The sequence below is a fragment of the Vombatus ursinus genome, unplaced genomic scaffold, assembly GCF_900497805.2.
Source record: "Vombatus ursinus unplaced genomic scaffold, bare-nosed wombat genome assembly UNPS02014812.1, whole genome shotgun sequence".
In the NCBI taxonomy this organism is placed as follows: Eukaryota; Metazoa; Chordata; class Mammalia; order Diprotodontia; family Vombatidae; genus Vombatus; species Vombatus ursinus.
In genome coordinates this window covers 80,301,370-80,319,310 of record NW_020954590.1, presented here as the reverse complement: position 1 = coordinate 80,319,310, position 17,941 = coordinate 80,301,370, and the positions used below count along the sequence as shown (strand labels likewise).

Genomic DNA, 17,941 nt, shown 5'->3' with positions numbered 1-17,941 from the left:
TATCTATCTATCTATCTATCTATCTATCTATCTATCTATCTATCTATACATATATGTGTGTGTGTGTGTGTGTGTGTGTGTGTGTATATATGTATATATATACACATACATACATATAGTTTTTTCCCTCCAACTACCCTAATACTGACAGAGGTTTCATGAGTTACAAATATCATCTTTCCATTCAGGAATGTAAACAGTTCAACCTTAATAAGTCTCTTATGATTTCTCCTTCCTGTTTACCTCTTCATGTTCCACTTGAGTCTTGTGTTGGAAAGTCAAATTTTCTATTCAGCTCTGGTCTTTTCATCAAGAATGCTTGAAAGTCCTCTATTTCCCTGAATGACCATTTTTTCCCCTGAAGGATTATACTTAGTTTTGCTGGGTAGGTGATTCTTGGTTGTAATCCTATCTCCTTTGCCCTCCAGAATATTATATTCCATGCCCTGCAGTCCCTTAATGTAGAAGCTGTTAAATCTTGTGTTATCCTGATTGTGTTTCCACAACACTTGAATTGTTTGTTTCTGGCTACTTGTAATATTTTCTCCTTGACCTGGGAGCTCTGGAATTTGGCTACAATATTCCTAGGAGTTTTCCTTTGGGGATCTCTTTCAGGAGGAGAACAGTGGATTCTTTCAATTTCTATTTTGCCCTCTGGTTCTAAAATATCAGGGCAGTTTTCCTTGATCATTTCTTGAAAGATGATGTCTAAGCTCTTTTTTTGATCATGGCTTTCAGATAGTCCAATAATTTTTAGGTTCTCTCTCCTAGATCTATTTTCCAGGTCAGTTGTTTTTCCAGAGATATTTCACATTGTTTTCTAATTTTTCATTCTTTTGGATTTGTTTTACAGTGTCTTGATTTCTCATAAAGTCACTAGCTTCCAATTGCTCTATTCTAATTTTTAAGGAAGTATTTTCTTCAGCAATCTTTTGGACTTCCTTTTCCATTTGGTCAATTTTGCTCTTTAGGGCATTCTTCTCCTTATTGGCTCTTTGGACCTCTTTTGGCATTTGGGTTAGGCTATTTTTTAAGGTGTTATTTTCTTCAGTATTTTTTGGGGTCTCCTTTAGCAAGCTGTTAACTTGCTTTTCATGATTTTCTTGCATCACTCTCAGTTTTTCCTCTACTTCTCTTACTTGCTTCTCAAAATCCTTTTTGAGCTCTTCCATGGCCTGGGACCAATTCATATTTTTCTTGGAAGTTTTGGATGTAGGAGCTTTGACTTTGTTTTCTTCTTCTGGTTGTATGTTTTGATCTTCTTTGTCACCAAAGTAAGATAATATAGTCTGACTCTTTTTGTGCCGCTTGCTCATGATCCCAACCAGTTACTTGAGTTTTAAACTCTTTGTTGAGGTAACAGTCTGTTTCCAATGTGGAGTATGTACTGTCCCAAGCTTCGGGGGTTTGTACAGCTGTTTTCAGAGATACTTCTAGGGATCTGAAAAGAGTCAGTTCTTCCAAGGTGTTATGATAAGGGGCAAAGTGTTTCCTCTCCACCGCCACAACAAACTCTACCATGCCAGCGCTCCTCCTCGCCCCAGGACCACCCCTCAGAACTCTGACTCAGATCCAACCACGGGCAAAGCAAGAGATCTCTGCCTCAGCCCTGGCAAAGAGATCCTTGCAATCCCTCTCTGATCAGCCACTCGATTGCCCCTCAGTCTGTGGGCCGGAAGCTCAGGACACAGCCGCTGCCCCGAGGGCACTCTCTGGACTTGCGGCTGAAACCTAGCTTCTTCTCTCACCGCAGTAACAGACTTTTCCCACTGACCTTCTAAGCTGCCTTTGGTGTTCCTGGGTTGAGAAGTCTGGAAACCACCACAGCTGCTCGTGATTCAGTCCTCTGATGCCTGCTCCAGGGTTGCTGCTGCCTGCGCGCCCATGCCAAACTGTGCTCCTCTCCCAGCCTGGCGCAATATACCTTTCTGATCAGCCATCCAGGTTGTCTCGGGCTGGAAATTTGTTTTACTCTGTTTTTTTGTGGGTTCTGCTGCTTTAGAATTTGTTTAGAGCCATTTTTATAGGTATTTGGAGGTGTTTGGGGGAGAGCTCTAGCAAGTCACTGCTTTTCCTCCGCCATCTTGGCTCTGCCTGGATCCCATATGGGATTTTCTTGACAAAAATACTGGAGTGGTTTACCATTTCCTTCTCCAGTGGATTAGGCAGAGGTTAAGTGACTTTCCCAGGATCACACAGCTAGTGAGTGTCTGAGGCTGGATTTGAACTTAGGTCTTCCTGACTCCAGTTCCAGTGCTCTATCCACTGAGTCACCTAGCTGTCTCTATGAATTGTACACTTTGTGCAATATTTGTGATGAACTTTTAATATTCTGCCCTGCAGGCTTCTCCTTATATGCTACTGAATTTTTGTGCCTCTTCACCCTTTTGATAGTCATTGTGTAGTTAGCAAGTACAAACTGACTTTAATATATCAGCCCATTAAAGCATAAATGAAAGATAAATTTGCTGTTAAAAAATAGAAAGCATCCCAAAGTCAAATCAGCATCTTGGTAGGTCAGTACTATTTGAAATTATCTATTCTTCTGAACTCTTTCATTTTGAGAAGATAATGAAATTTGGTGATCTTTGTGGAAAGGGAGTATGATGCAGGGAAAGCCATGTTGCCCTCTTTTCTTTGACATCAGCTGCATGACTATGATCATCATTTCATCTCCTTGAGTCTCAGTTTCCTCCATGAGGATAAAATGAGGATAAAAAAGCCTTTATTGCAAACAATTACAGGTTGTCATGAGCGTCAAATGAGATAAGAACCCCCAGTCTAGATAAACAAATCAGCTGTGTGACCCTGGGCAACCTCTTAAATGTTGTTTTCTCATGTGCAAAGTTGTGATAATAATACTTGTACAGCATAACTTGCAGGGCTGTTGTGTGGAACAATGAAATAATGTATGTAAAGTGCTTTTTGAACCATAATGTGCTATAGAGATTTTGGATATTATTATATTTTATTTTCTGCTATGTCAGAATCCATTTTAAACACATATTAACAAGGTCTCTTGAAGGCAATGAAGTATTATTGAGCTTGATTATTCCTATTCTCTTTGCTCCTATTAATGCCCTCGATTGAGGAAGGGAGGATTGGATAAATTCTCCACAGGAGGCAAGCACTTCATGCCCCAACCCATTAGTATTATCAGGTCTTTATGAAATAGTCCTCCTTTACTCACACATAATCACAGCAAACTGCTAAATGGGAAAAGATGAGGTTGGAACTAGTCAAGATGCTGCTACCCTACATTTTCTAGCAAATGATTTTTCATGTTCCAGAACCTTCTAAAAATTGTGTAGAACCAAACTGAATGCCAAAGAAAATTTATAAGGAATAAAGGGAGTCAATTATCTCTTCCAGGGTCTTTAAATACACCTAAGGGATAATCGAGAATAGTTTTTCCATTTTGCAAATAAACCAGAAGTCCAAATAAGTGATTTGCCCTGAGTAATTGAGTGAATTAATGAAATAGGAAGGTAAGACTAGAACTCCTCTAGAACGTGGAAGGTCAAGACCTCTTTCCATGGTTCTCATTAACTGTCTCTTTTCTCACAAGACACAGTCTTATAAAGTAGTTGGAAATGATAGAGGGAAAAATGTTCCCAGCACCATGACATTGTGAACCAACATATTAAAATTATCTAGTAGCTATATAGCTATAGCTGCCATTTCTCTCTTTAGTTTTTAAAGGTCCTTCAGAACCTGAGTCCTGACTGACTTTCCAGTCTTCTTATGCCTTCCTCGCTGCCATGCATTCTGCTATCCAGTGACACTTGCTTTCATGCTTTTCTTCTCACATGACTCCATTTCTCAACCCTGAACATTTTTACTGACCATCTCCCATACCTGGAATAGTCACCCTCCTTATCTCTGCTTCCTGGCTTCCTTCAAGTTCTCAGCAAAAGTTCCATCTTCTATAATAGGGCATTCCCTTCTTAATCTTCCTTAATCCTAATTCCTTCCCTATAAGATTATTGCTAATTTATCCTGTATGTATCTATTTTGCATATAGGTCTTTCCATGTTGTATCCCCCATTAGGCTATGAGAGCCGAAACTGGTGTTTTTGGTTTTTCTTTTATCCCCAGAGCTTAGCACAATGCCTCGCACATGTTATTATTGTTGTTGTTTACTCATTTCAGCTGTGTCTGACTCTTTGTGACCTGCTTGGGATTTTCTTGGCAAAGATACTGGAGTGGTTTGCTATTTCCCTTCTCTAATTCATTTTACAGAAACTGAAGCAAACAGGGTTAAGTGACTTGCCCAGGGCCACCCAGCTAGTAAGTGTCTGAGATCCTATTTGAACTCAGGTCTTCCTGACTCCAGACCCAGGACTCTATCCAGTGTGCAACTTAGCTGCCAACAGCAGCTATATTAAGCACGTAGTAGATGCTTAATAAATGTTTGTTGATTTGTGGACAGTAACATTAACAATGGGAAGTCTCTAGCTGTTCCATATGTTCAAGAAGTGGGGGGTAAGGGTGAGGAGCATAGTACCATGGAAAGAACAATGACCCAGAAGTCAGAGATTTTAGGTCCAATGTTTGCTACTTAAGTGATCTTCAGCAAGTCATTTAATAAAGTCAACTGGAACATGAGGAGGTTGAACTAAATGGTTCCAGAGGCCCACTCCAAACTCAATCTCTAAAATACTATGAATTTATCTGCAAATGGTTCAGGATACAATGTCATGCTCTAGTGGCTGTGCCAAGGTAGTTCCTATGTGTATGTATGTTAAAAGAAACCATTGTCTAAGGGATAGTCTGTCCTGGAGAAAAACAAACCTTCTTCAGATTGAAACACTTTAGGAAATGACTAGAAATTAAAAAAAAAAAAATCACACTGAAACAATACATTATTTAACCTTCCTCGGTCTCAGTTTCCTCATCGTAAAACAAGAGGGTTAGACTAGATAACTCTTAATGTTTCTCTTAGTTCTATATCTATGAGATATACCATGATTTCTCAAGTGGTGATGGAGCTGAGAGTTCTATGTGTGTATACGTGTTTTAATGGCTTACATTTATGCAGAATGCAATAGTTTGTAAAGCAATTTCCGAAACATAATTTCATTCCATTTTCATGACAACCCTCTGAGATAGGTAGTAGGAGAAATAGCCCTCCTTAGCAAATGAGAAATCTTAGGCCCAGGGAGGTAGTCACATAGCTGGTAAGTGGCAAGCCCAGATCTTCTGACTTAAAGTCCAGGAATCTTTCCTTGACAATAGTATTAACTCTTACAGCACTACATAAAATGGTAAGGTAAGAGATGTGACTCTAGGTTTACTCTCTCACACTAACTTATCACAATATATAGGTGGCACAGTGAATAGATCTCTGAACTTGGAGTCAGGAAGACCTGAGAAAAAACAGCCTGTGAAACTTACTATTTAACCATGAGCAAGTCACTTAACCTCTGTCTGCCTCGGTTTCTTCATCTATAAAATGAAGATAATGTAACAACTTCCTTCCAGTTTTTGAGGATCAAATGAGATATTTGTGAAGTATTTTGCAAACCTGAAGTACTACATACATGCTAACTATTAATGCTAATAATACTTGATATAATACCTTAAGATTTGCAAAGTACTTTACAAACACTTTAAATTCTATCCTTATAAAAATTTGGTGACAGAAGTACTACGTATGTATTATTTTCTCTATTTTATAGTTGAGGAAACAGAGTTGGAAAAAGTAATATACCTTGCCCAGATAGTCACCCAGACAGTAAGTTTGAGGTAGGATTTGACAAACACATCTTTTTTTCTGACTCCAGGTCCAAAACTCTATTCACAATTCTACCCTGGCCTCTCAATTTAGTTGACAGTCTAACCTAGACTATGTAGGTAAGCACACTGCAGATAAATGTTCTAGCCTTGATAGGAGCTGAGAAACCTGTACCATGCAATTGTGGGGAGAAACTCATATGATTTCCTTTTGTGTGTTCAGAAAAAAAAATTAATTCAAAGCTACCATAGAGTAACCAGGCGTATGTGTTCTTATATTCAACTTGAGACGCCTAAGACATGCATGTTGGCTAATATAATTTTTCTTTTGAAAGCAGATGGAAGTTTGGGGGTGTATACTCTTTGGTCTTTCTCTTCCAATAAGGACTATATCTAGGCATTTGTTCATGCTATGGCTATGGGAAATTATTATAGGTTAATTTTAATGTACCAATAGGACCATAGTAGATAGTTAAAGCCCTCTGGAACCTTGCCATGATAGTTTCTGCCTACAGTTTTATGCAAAAGAATAACAGATATTTCCGTGCCAGGGCATATTCGTGGGGTGTAAAACAAAGAAAACCAATCATCTCTCTCTAGGCTACATAAGTAAGGCTATGGATAGAATACTGTATTCCATCTGAGGTAATGCACCATGCTATGAAAAAGACATTGACAAATGGGAAAGGAGGTGGCAAATGACAAAAAGGGATGAAATGTTTGGTCAGATGACTGAAAGGAAATGACTAGAACCACTATAAATATTAAAATTGCAAAAAGAAAAACAAGGAACAAAACTGTAGCTTTTGTGGGATTACTATAACTTGGAGGAAGAGAGACAATTAGTCAAAAAGATATAAAGTAAGAATAGGGAAACTGTTAGAATCATCACACAGATGTAAATGAGGCAGCAGAGAAAGCATAGGAGATTGTGGGCTCAGAATTGGAAGCTAGGCAAAAAAAAATCAACCATTAGAATGTTAGAAGAATTTTGAAAACTCTACATCTGTATTATAGAAAAATGGATTAAATGACCTTTGATATTTCTTACAATTGAAATAAAAGGTTCCATACCATGCTGGTGGATAAATCTCTAGTTGGAGTGAATGATTTCTAGGCATTTTTCCAGCATTCAGTCAGTTAGTTAAAATGTTACTAGGCTTTCACTTATAAAATCTGTAAATACTTAATTTAATCTGAAAGAGAAAATGACAAATATATCAAAGAGAAAATGGTGCATGTCTGGATGGTATACATTGTAAAGTAATATTTTTAACTGATCTAGGTTTTTGAAAAATCACCAAAATACTACTGCTTCTATTAACTGTTTGTCCTATCAAAGGTCTCTATAACCAAGGCAGTTTAATGACAATATAATTGACCCATAGTGGTCTATCCTATTATGACTAGTTAGAACCACATTGAGCTGAGCAGTAATAAGTTAGATTTTCCATGGTAATTACTTTATACCTTAATTTCAAATTTTAAAATTATTCCTCTTAAATCTTAAAGTTAAGCAGTATGTTCTTGCACTGTTTACCAATAATTTTTTCTCTTTGAGAAATTATATTCCATTTTATCCAAATTCACTTAGCCAACTTACAAGTATGTTTTTTTTATATTTTTATTACTTGAGCCACTGCAATGTCCTAATTTTTCAATTTTACTTCTCTGTACCTCTTTCCTTTAATCCATTATCTTTATGGTTTTGAGATCATCAGAATTGAGCACATTGTTCTAGATTGTCTACCCAAATTTTTGCAGAAAGGGACTTTTGCATTTTCCCCCTATATGACAGATGATGAAAAGTTCTCAGGGTGCCAAGGAATTGTAATAGCAATGAAAGAATCAACACCCAAGTAAAGTAATTAGTCTCAGATGTTTCATGCCCCATCTGTATAAGATTTAGGAACTGTGGTAAATGAGGTGAAAGCTGATAAGGTGTGGAAATTACTGAACATAGGTTAGGAGTGTTAGAAAATATGAGTATATTTCGTGAATTGTTCTTTTAGTATACAGACTCAGCAACATTTGACTGAAATATGACAAAGTGAAGTCAGACACTAAACTAGCCCTCCTTTCCCTGTGGCTCACCTAAGTTTCAACTAAAAACCCAAGTTCTATAACTGTATGCCTTATAGGTAGTTGGAAAGCAGAAGTGACAAATATATTGCATATGTAGAATTTTCTAAATATGAAATTCCATATGAAATAATAGATCATTACACAATTTTATTTAGTATAAATTTCCCTCTCTGTCTTTTGGTAGTTTAGTCAGCCAATAGAATTTTGTAATGAGGATTTTGATTGGTTTTCAGTCATTTCCATTATATACACAAGAATAGGCTTGGAATTGTTTCTAAGGTTTCTTCTCTTCATCAGTCAAGAAGTATTTACTAAACACCTATTATGTACCAAGCTGCATGCTAAATATTGGTGATATAAAGATAGAAATGAAATAGCTGCATGGTGTAGTCGCTAAAGTGTTGGACCTGGAGTTGTGAACTTTTGGACACTTATTAGCTGCATGACCCCATGCAAGTCATTTAACCTCCTCCATTTCCCCATCTGCAAAATGAGGCACCTACTTCTCAGGGTTGTTGTGAGGATCAGATGAGCTAATATTTGTAAAGAACTTTCAAACCTTAAATGCTACATAAATACTTAAAATAATGATGACAATAATCATAGCTAACATTTATACAGCACTTACTGTGTGTCAGGCACTGTGCCAAGTGCTTTACAGATATTAGCTCATTTGATCCTCACAGCAATCCTGTGAGGTAGGTGTTCTTATTACCACCATTTTATTATTACCACTGTTGAAGAAACTGAGGCAGATAGAGATGAAGTGACTTACTCAGGGTCACATAGCTAAGTGTCTGAGTTCAAATTTTAACTCAGGACTTCCTGACTGCAGGCTCTAACCACTTCACCACCAGCTTCCTCTTAAAAGATGATGATGATGATGATACAGTCTCTCCCTTTAAGGAGCTTACATTCTATATGGGAATATAACATATCCATAAACAAGTATATTCAAATTTATTCAAAGGAAAAACAAGCTAAATTTGGGCAAGGGGCACTAGTAATTGGGGGAATCAAGAAAGACTTCATTTATAAGATGGCACTTGAGCTGAGTTTTGAAGAAAATGAGATTCTAAGAGGCAGAAGGAGAGTATATTTAGGTGGGGAGGACAACTAGTACAAAAGCATGGAAATAAGAAACAGTGTTGTATGAGAAGCATAGAAAAAAAATACAATTTGTTTAGAACATAGAGTGAGGGAAAGGTAGCGATGTCTAACAAGGTAGGTTGACTCCAGGTTTTGAGGAACTTTCAGAGTTAAACAGAGAAGCTTATATTTAATCCCACTAACAATAAGGAGTCATTGTAGTTAACTGAGTAGGAGAATTATATGGCTGAATCTTCACTTTAAGAGAATCACATTGGCATCCATCTGTAGGCTGCATTGGAAAAGGAGAGGTTTGAAATAGAGAAACCAATTATGAGACTACTGTGGTCATGTAGGAGAGAAAGGGTAAGGGTCTGAATACTTGTATTCCCATGAATAGAAAGGGACAGGTGTGAGAGATGTTATGTAAATAGAAAGGAGAAGGGAGAGTGAAGAATCATGGGTAATACCCAAGTTGTGAAGCTGGATAACTTGGAAGAATGGTGGTACCCTCAATAGAATTAAAGAAGTTCAGAAGCATCATTCATTGAATGATACCAAGGCAAAGTTACGTTTGTCAGCATTTCCAGCTTCTGTTTCATTAGAACTAACTCTTTATCATTTATGTAGTTACTGCCCTTTATGTCTTCCACTTACTTGTGATGAAATTTTTCTCCTCTCCTTTATACATCTGAATCATTTAAAATAGGATAAATTACACTTTAGGACAGAATGATAAAGATAAAAGAAATACATGGTTTAGTTATGAAATAATGAGACTGTTTTACGGATCATATCAGAACGTCGCCCTTCAAAGTAGTTCCCGCAGGAGGTGAAGCATTTATTCCAGTAATGACACTAGTGCTCAAAACATTCTTGCAAATCCTTTTTAGCATTGTTTTCAAAGATAGTTTATGGGCAGCACAAGAACAACATTCACATTATTTTATGGTCATATCTTGTTTCTAGGCCCCAAATGTAGTTACCTATTTTGATCATTTACCTGATTCTCCAAATGCAGTTTGAAAGGATTCTTGGCTTTTTGCAAAGATCAAATCCATCCTCAGAGAAGGAAAATTAGTCACTATTCTCATGCGGGAAAGTTTAGAGTCAGGGCCAAGATTAGCTCTCAATTCTGTAGAGTGGCCTTGGAGCAACATCTTTTCCCCAGTGGACTGGTTAAGCTTATCAAACAAGTTTATGTTCAGCCCATACTTCTCCATGCAGTTCAGAATGGGAGGAGGAATAGTATTTGGTCCTCAATTTTAAATGAACAGGAGACCAGCTGAGAGGGTTACTATTTTTCTAGTTCAGCTACAAAGGCTCACTGGTTCTAACATGCAGTCACACAAAGAGCCAGTGTGGTACTCCCACTTTCTTCTGTTTGGACATTGATACACTCTTCTATGTCTGTTCTCTCTTCCCTCAGTCAGAGCTGCTTTTAATGACGTGCTGTGCTTGGTATTACCATTTCATTCAACTGGTGCACGGCATGGAGGCTAACTGATTCAAGACTCTATCTGGCATCAACACATGTAGCCTTGAAGCTGGAAGCTAAATAAACATACATCCTCTCACTGGTACCCCACCTCTCCCCGCCCCTTATTTGATATAATAGAGCTGCATAGCAAGTCATGATGTTAGTTTAGTAATATATTATATGGTTCTTTTTACAATATGTATGTACATCCAGGTTATTTATGTGCTCTGATAACATGACTTTTGCTGTCACTAGTTTTTAGTTAAGACTTATTTCTTTGAAAACCTTGATGCTATGAGAAAGATGCAAACAGTGGTAATATACCTATTCCCCAGAGTTGATGTAAGGATAAAATAAGATATTTGAAAAGTGTATTGCAAATTATAAGGTGCTTTATAAATGCTATTATTATCATTATCATCATCATTATTATTATTACTGAAAACTTTATTTAGAATTTGAATGCTATGTCTAAAAGTCCTTGGAGAGGAATTAGGGTAATTAGCTAGGTAGTACAGTAGATAAGAGTATTGGACCTGGAGTCAGGAAGACCTGATTTCATATCCAGCCTTAGATACTTACTAATTATTGTGACCCTGTACTACTTTACCTGTCTGCCCCAATTCCCTCAACTGTAAAATGAAGATAATAATAACATCTATCTCCTAGAGTGCTGTGAGGATCAAAAAAAATAATATTTGTAAAGCACTTAGCACAGTACCTGGTACATAGTGGATGCTTCATAAATGTTTATTTCCTTCCTTTCTTCCTTCCTTTTCCAGATAAGAGTGTGCAGGTTAGAGTGGACTAAGGAAAAGGGAACTGAATTAAAATCAGAAAACCTGCTACCTTAGGCAAGCTGCTTTACCTCTCAGTGGGTCCATTTCCTTCCCTATAATAGTAATAACTGAAGTAAGTGGTTTGAATTAGGTAACCTGTATGGTCCCTTCTAGCTCCAAAATTTTAGGATTTTCATCTCTGCTGACAATTGGCTAAAATTACATGATGCCAAGGCATTCAGAGAGTGCTGGCCCAGCGTGTGACCTGCTGAAGTTTCCAGTATGCAGATTCCAAATTGTGTGGTTGACTGCCACTGTCTTCATGGAAGCAAGAGCATTTCTTCTACTTTCAGGAGCTCTATGAGGCCAGGAGTTAGCAATATTTCACCATTTTTCCCTCTGTGCTTACACCTAGGCAATCATATAACCATCTCCTTTCTGTGGGCAGAGAAGAGAACTGTGTTTGTTCTTACATATTTTTGAGTGGTCATAAGCACCTTTGTAATAAACACAATTTATATGGCAGTAGGATTGATTGTTAGTTTCATTCATAGATCACTGAATCCAGGCAATTAGTATACTTCATAATAAATAATAGCATGGTTATCATTTCTAGGAAAGTCTAGAGCCAAACTTTGAATACCTAGTAATTTGCATGTATTGTTTTCTTATAGATTCTTTGGCTTTCCTAGAAGCTAGGTCTGTATCAGCCATCTACTAATCCATCAAATAAACAAGCCAGCATACTTTTATTAAGCACCTACTACTGCCAAGCACAGTGCTAAGTACTGGAGGTACAAAATAAGACAAAATCCTTCAAGATGCTCACAATCTAACAATCACTGCCCTTGCTGTAGGGCCCTCAATAGAATGTTCAATAGGAACAGGGAGTATTTCTTTTTCTTTTAACATAGTGCCTTTCAGAGTCAGTGCTTAAGAAGCAATTTCCTAAATAGAATGGGATTCTAGGTGGCTTTGTGCTAACTCTGTTAAAACTCAATAAGACCAGAGTTCAGATTTTGTCTTAGGATGCTAACTATAGATGAGTGATCCTGAGCAATCTATGGACATTCTCTTAGACTTAGTTTCCTTATCTGTAAAATGGGGATAATAATATCACCTACTTCTCATAGATGTTTTGAGGACTAAATGAGATAATATGGGTCAAGTGCTTCATAAACCTTGAAGAGCTATAGAAATGTTAGCTATGATCTTTGTTATTAAAATAGTCTTGTGGCCACATTCCAAAAACTGTCTCACCTGTCCTCAAGCCAAAACCAAATCCCTTGTCATTTCTTTCATTCAGCTAACATTTATTAAATGCCTAGTATGTATTTTGTACTGTTAGGAAGACATTGTGAAAAATACCAACGTAAAGAAAACATGATCCCTGACCTCAAGAAAGTTGGGATTGATTTGGAAGAGAGAAGACACATGCACATAATTTTAATACAGGTTAGAATATAAGTACATTAAAAGTATAGAGTGTTATGAAAGCAAACATTGCTTCCAGCTGACAAACCATGATACTTGGCCAAATCTACAGTCATTATAAATACACTTTATAAGTAGTAATTCATTTGCCATTAATTATTTTAATCATTAAAAAGAGAAAAATATTAGTCATGGGAAATATATCCCCGAAAGAAACCTTTTTTTTTTTTAAGTCAGACCAAAAAATCAGTATTACTTTGATTCACTCAAGAAACTACTAGAAAAAAAAGAAATGTCTTAATTTCACATGCATCCTGACAAGGAAAACATCTGCTAAAGGATTCTCTGTTTTTTTCTGCCCCATCATCAATGCAAGGTAAATGAGCTATATATGACCATAGTCAATTTTTTAATCCTGATATTTTTGAGGTCCCCAGTTTCCTCCTATATGTTGAAATTTTACCCAAATTAGTCATATTTTAAAGAATAATAACTGTTTAACCCTGTAGAGTCCTACTGGGTTGGAAGTCACATAGAACATATGGGCAAGAAACTAACCCTTCTGAGCCTTACTTTTCCATTTTAAAAATGAAAGAGTTGGATTGGATTACCTCTCAAGTCTTCTGGCCCTAAACCCATAATCTTATTATAGTTTCATAATCTTTCAAAAATAACATTTCAGGGGAGTTGCAATTTCTTTGAGTAAATAGTGGAATCTGCCTCTCAATTTTTGGTTGTTAAAATATGAATTCAATAGCTATTTGTTAATCACCTACTACATACAATGACGTTCAGCCAGTCCTATTGTTTAATTGGCTTGTTTTTATGACACTTCAAAATGAGTTCTAAAATTATGCCCCAAAGGTTGTGTACTTGTTTCTGCTTTTTTTCCTTCCAAATTGAATAACTAGCTAAATCATATGCTCCAAAATGTTTATCACAGTATGTAATAATTCTTAGAGCCACATATCTTTTCATATTATAGCATCATTTCTCAGTTTGGTTTTGCTTAGGTAATAACACTTTATAATAAAAATGATCTTATAAAGAACATTAACATTTAAAATTACATATTAGTATGAACATTGAATTGTTACATAATTTGAAGATTTTTCTCAATGGCATGAGAGTTTAGGAACTGAGATCCATAGTGTGCATAAGATCATATGGAATTCACTGAACCACTTCTCTTCAGTTTTATCTGTTACAATCATAAGAACTGTCAACATTTAAAATATTTCTTTTTGGTCTACACATTAAGAACATTTGCAAACAAACCATATTAGTCAAACAGTGAGTAGAAAATGCCAAAAATGTTAAGTAAATCTTTGCAGTCCCAGAATGATCTATAAAATATAACAGCTAGTCAGGATTTGGGTGGGGTGGGGAGGTCAACCATCCATTGGGTTGAACCAAAATATTTCAATTGGGGTAGATTAGAATATCACATTATATTTTCACCTGTCTTGCAACATAATATTAGATATGTCCTTTGATTTTTGGTACCTTAGACTAGTTGTGTTAAATTCAAATAAAAATGGGGGCCACTAAACAATATATAAGGATCCCTGAAGGCTACATATTGATTTAGAAAACCACATATTAACTGTGTATGTTTTGGTGTATTTTTATTTATTTTCTGAAATGTTTCCCAATTACATTTTAACCTGGTGCAGGCACCACCCAGGAATGTTGTAGGCTGCATACTAGTCTTGTATTTAATACTTTGGCCTTAGATAACATATATCAATGGAATAATCTGCCTAAGTGAATATGTGTTGAACCTTTATAAAGGTGCTGTTTATTTCTAGATGGTACTACCAACCATTTCTTTCATGATTAGTTGTATTTCTGTTTAAGATCATATACGACCCACAAATTATGATTTTTTTTTCACAGAACGAGACAAGGTAATGTTAAGAATGTCTTAGACATCTTGAGCTTTGTATATTAGAAGAGAACCCAATCACTTAGGAACAAAGTGTAAAATACTGTGACTGAAGCATTCTTTCTATCAGAATGGTGTTTGTGTGTTTATGTATCTGTAATACATAACTTTAATAAGGTAGCTATTCCCTTGCATCACTATTGATAACAGCAAAAATACTGTGTACTTTCATGTTTGCAGTTAACATATACTTCATTTTTAAATGTATATATATGCAAGTCAATGAAGTTGAGACTGGATAACAGCATACTGGTAGAGGGATTGCAGCCTGCTTGAGGATTAAGTGTAAGCAGTCCACCTAAAATCTGAATAGAATGTTAGCACCCTTCTCCTTTTCCTAGTGTTGATGCTGCTGCTTCATGAACAATTTGAAATTCTCTTTCATTTGATGTATCTTGAATTGAACTTACTAATCATGTTCTTCCCTCCAAATTGTTCACTCAGTCAGCTTACAGAGACAACGTAAGGCTTTTGTGATGCCCCACATGAATTATTTAGATATATTTTTATATTTGTTGATCTATATATAATAGAAACCCCCCTCAAAAAATCTATACAACTCCCCCCAAAGTACATTGCCTAAAAACTGTCAATTTATCAATTATTAACAGAAAGAAAGGGAATGTCCTTTAAATCAGTCTACAAGCCTTTGTTAAGCACCTGCTATGTAGCAGATACTCTACTAGGTACTGGGGATACAAAGTAAAAAGTGAAACAGTTCCTGCCCTCAAAGAGCTTACATTTAACTTTGATAATGTGGTATTTAACACTAACCATTATAATTGACCAAAGTTGTGTTGCTTCTCAACATTACATCACTTCATACAAGTAAGCACTTTTCTGTGAAGTTTTTCATTTCAGTCCTTCCTTGCAGACCATTAATATACCATTTGGTTAGTAACATTCTAATTTGGTCAATCATTCCCTAATCATTGGGCACATTGTGTTTTCCAGATTTTGGTAAACAGAACCTGTTTACCCAGATTACAACTGGGTAATTTGGGAAGGATAGATTTAACAACTAAGGTGGCATATTCTAAATTTTATGTATTAACCAATTGTAATTCTTCCCCACAATTATTTGCCACTTACTCTATCCAAATATTGTATATATGTGTATATAATGTATATACATACATATTACATATATATGTATATATATAATATATAACACAAAATTTTTTTATCTACATTTCACTTGAGTCTTCTGCTGAGACCAGTTTTAATTTGTTTTGAAAAGTCAGCACTTGTTCATTTCTCAGATCTAAAGTTAGAATCCATTGAGCTGTGCCTCAGTACATTTTCCATTTTCATCTCCTCTTGTCAGAAAGCGTGCCATTCATTTAATCCTTCATTACAACCAAACAGCAATATGTAGACAGGGTGAACAAAATGAGCCATTTTGTTTTAAAACAGATTGCAGATGAAAGGAAACCATTCATTTCGTGCTTACTTGCTGTAATTACTAGACCACTAATTATTCCCAATCACTGACATCCAGGGTCAATGAGGATGACAACAGGAACATCAAAGGCAAGATGGGCTCAGCGAATGACAGGTTTCCCATATTCCAGGCTGCAGTATATTTTTATGGTTACTGTTTTCCAGTCGATGTAGAAAAACATTCAAGATTGCTGAATGTTTACTATTATTTCATTCGCAGTTTGACGGTGAGAACATGTATATGAGTATGACAGAGCCGAGCCAGGACTATGTGCCAGCAAGCCAGGTGGGTTAATTAATCTTCTCTGCCTTGTTTCAAATTGTAATTAAACAAATTCAAAGAGTTGCATTGCAAATGAGTGGCACTATCAGTAACTGCTGCAATCAGGAATAATCATAATTTATAAACAAAGCATTTAAGCCTTGTTTCCAGTTAATGAGATAGAGCTGATAAAACACCGGAGTTGGCGTTTGTTGAAAGATGCTACCTTGTTTCCTCTCCAGAATGCAAGCAGCTGTTTTGCCAGCATGATCTTTCCTAAACAGTTGTTTTACCTTTAGGAAATAAAGTCTTTACAGGTGCAGGTTATTTGTGCTCCTGACTGCAGACAAGTTAATCATTATAAGCTGCACATGTCACAAATAGCTTTAATTATCCACTGTTAGGCCAGTTTTAGACCAAGTGTTGCATTTAAAGCAGAAATCATATGGCTGGAGAAGGTTTGCCAAGAGTGAAACCATCAGCAGTACTGTAATGATTCTCTCAAAATCTACTGTGAGGTTTTCACTTCTAGGCCAAAATATATAATATGATGAGGCCCGTCAAGGGCATGGTTGAATCCATTTTGCTGGAAAGAGTTGGCAAAGCATTTAGTCAAGAGAAACAACGATGACAAAAATACAATGGAAACAAAAGGGACATTTATACTTTTAAAAGAAATGCTTGGTTCTTTGTTTGTCATATACTTAAATTTAGTCTTTGGTCCAGAGAGAAAATTAAGGAGCAAAGTGTACTGATTAGAACTCTCCCAGACTGTACATACGATGCAAAATAACAGTAATATGGGAAAGAGGGGGAAAAAAACGAGGAAGAATTGAATATAATCATCATGTGGACCTTCTGCTCCTTGTATTTTATAGCAGTAGTAGAGTCATTTCAGTTTTAAGTCTAAGTCAGAACAGCAGAAATATGAATTCATATACAGTGATTTTAAATACCTACCCTCTCTATCTGAATAAGGTAGTTTCCAATTTTAAATCTATGATCCTGTAATCCTATTGTATCTTTAAAAATTGACCAGAGATAGGCTGTGAAAATGTCATACAACAATTGTTTTGAAACTTCCATTCTTTGATCAACAGTGTTTTTAAGTAAACACTTAGGATTCAACCAAAAACGGTATTTGGGTTTTCCATATCTCTAGACTCCATTCTTTTTTTGGTCTGTTGTAGTAATGATCATGAGAATGCCTTTGGAAGCCTTAATTTTGCATTTAGGATTCTCATGTGACTGAATTCATCAGATAAAAATGCTCTAAGATCCATAGGTGCTTGTGAATGGAATTGTTTGATTAAAAAATGAAAAATGTTATTATTAATTTTTTTTCTAACCATCAATCCCCAAACTGTACTGACAAGTTTAGTATTACTATTAGATTAAAGCAACCTCATGTCATCTCATTTGTGCCTTTAGGGTTTTGAAGTGCAGGGGCTAATTGAATTTGTTTGAAACAGTAGAAACACAAACTCAGTGAATGATTACTGTTATAAAGCAGCTGCTACCTTTCAGAGAATCATTAGGTTGGTCTTGAAGAGTTTTGAAGAAAGCCTTGTAAATTTGCAGCTGATATATGCTTTCTGCTTCCCCTAGCACTACCCCCTAGATTTTTAATGGAAGCACCATGGATAATTTAAGCATCAGTCTAAAAATCAAACAACATTTTGAGC

The 17,941-nt window shown here is 36.2% G+C and overlaps 1 protein-coding gene across 1 annotated transcript in view; it reads left to right on the top strand.

Annotated features, from left to right (window-relative positions):
* LOC114053716 (thymocyte selection-associated high mobility group box protein TOX) overlaps positions 1 to 17,941 on the top strand; it is a 371,079-nt gene that overhangs the window by 164,278 nt on the left and 188,860 nt on the right. Inside the window, exon 2 of the mRNA XM_027876845.1 lies at positions 16,215 to 16,280. Coding sequence (XP_027732646.1) covers positions 16,215 to 16,280 — 66 coding nt within the window. The remainder of the gene's footprint in view (positions 1 to 16,214; positions 16,281 to 17,941) is intronic.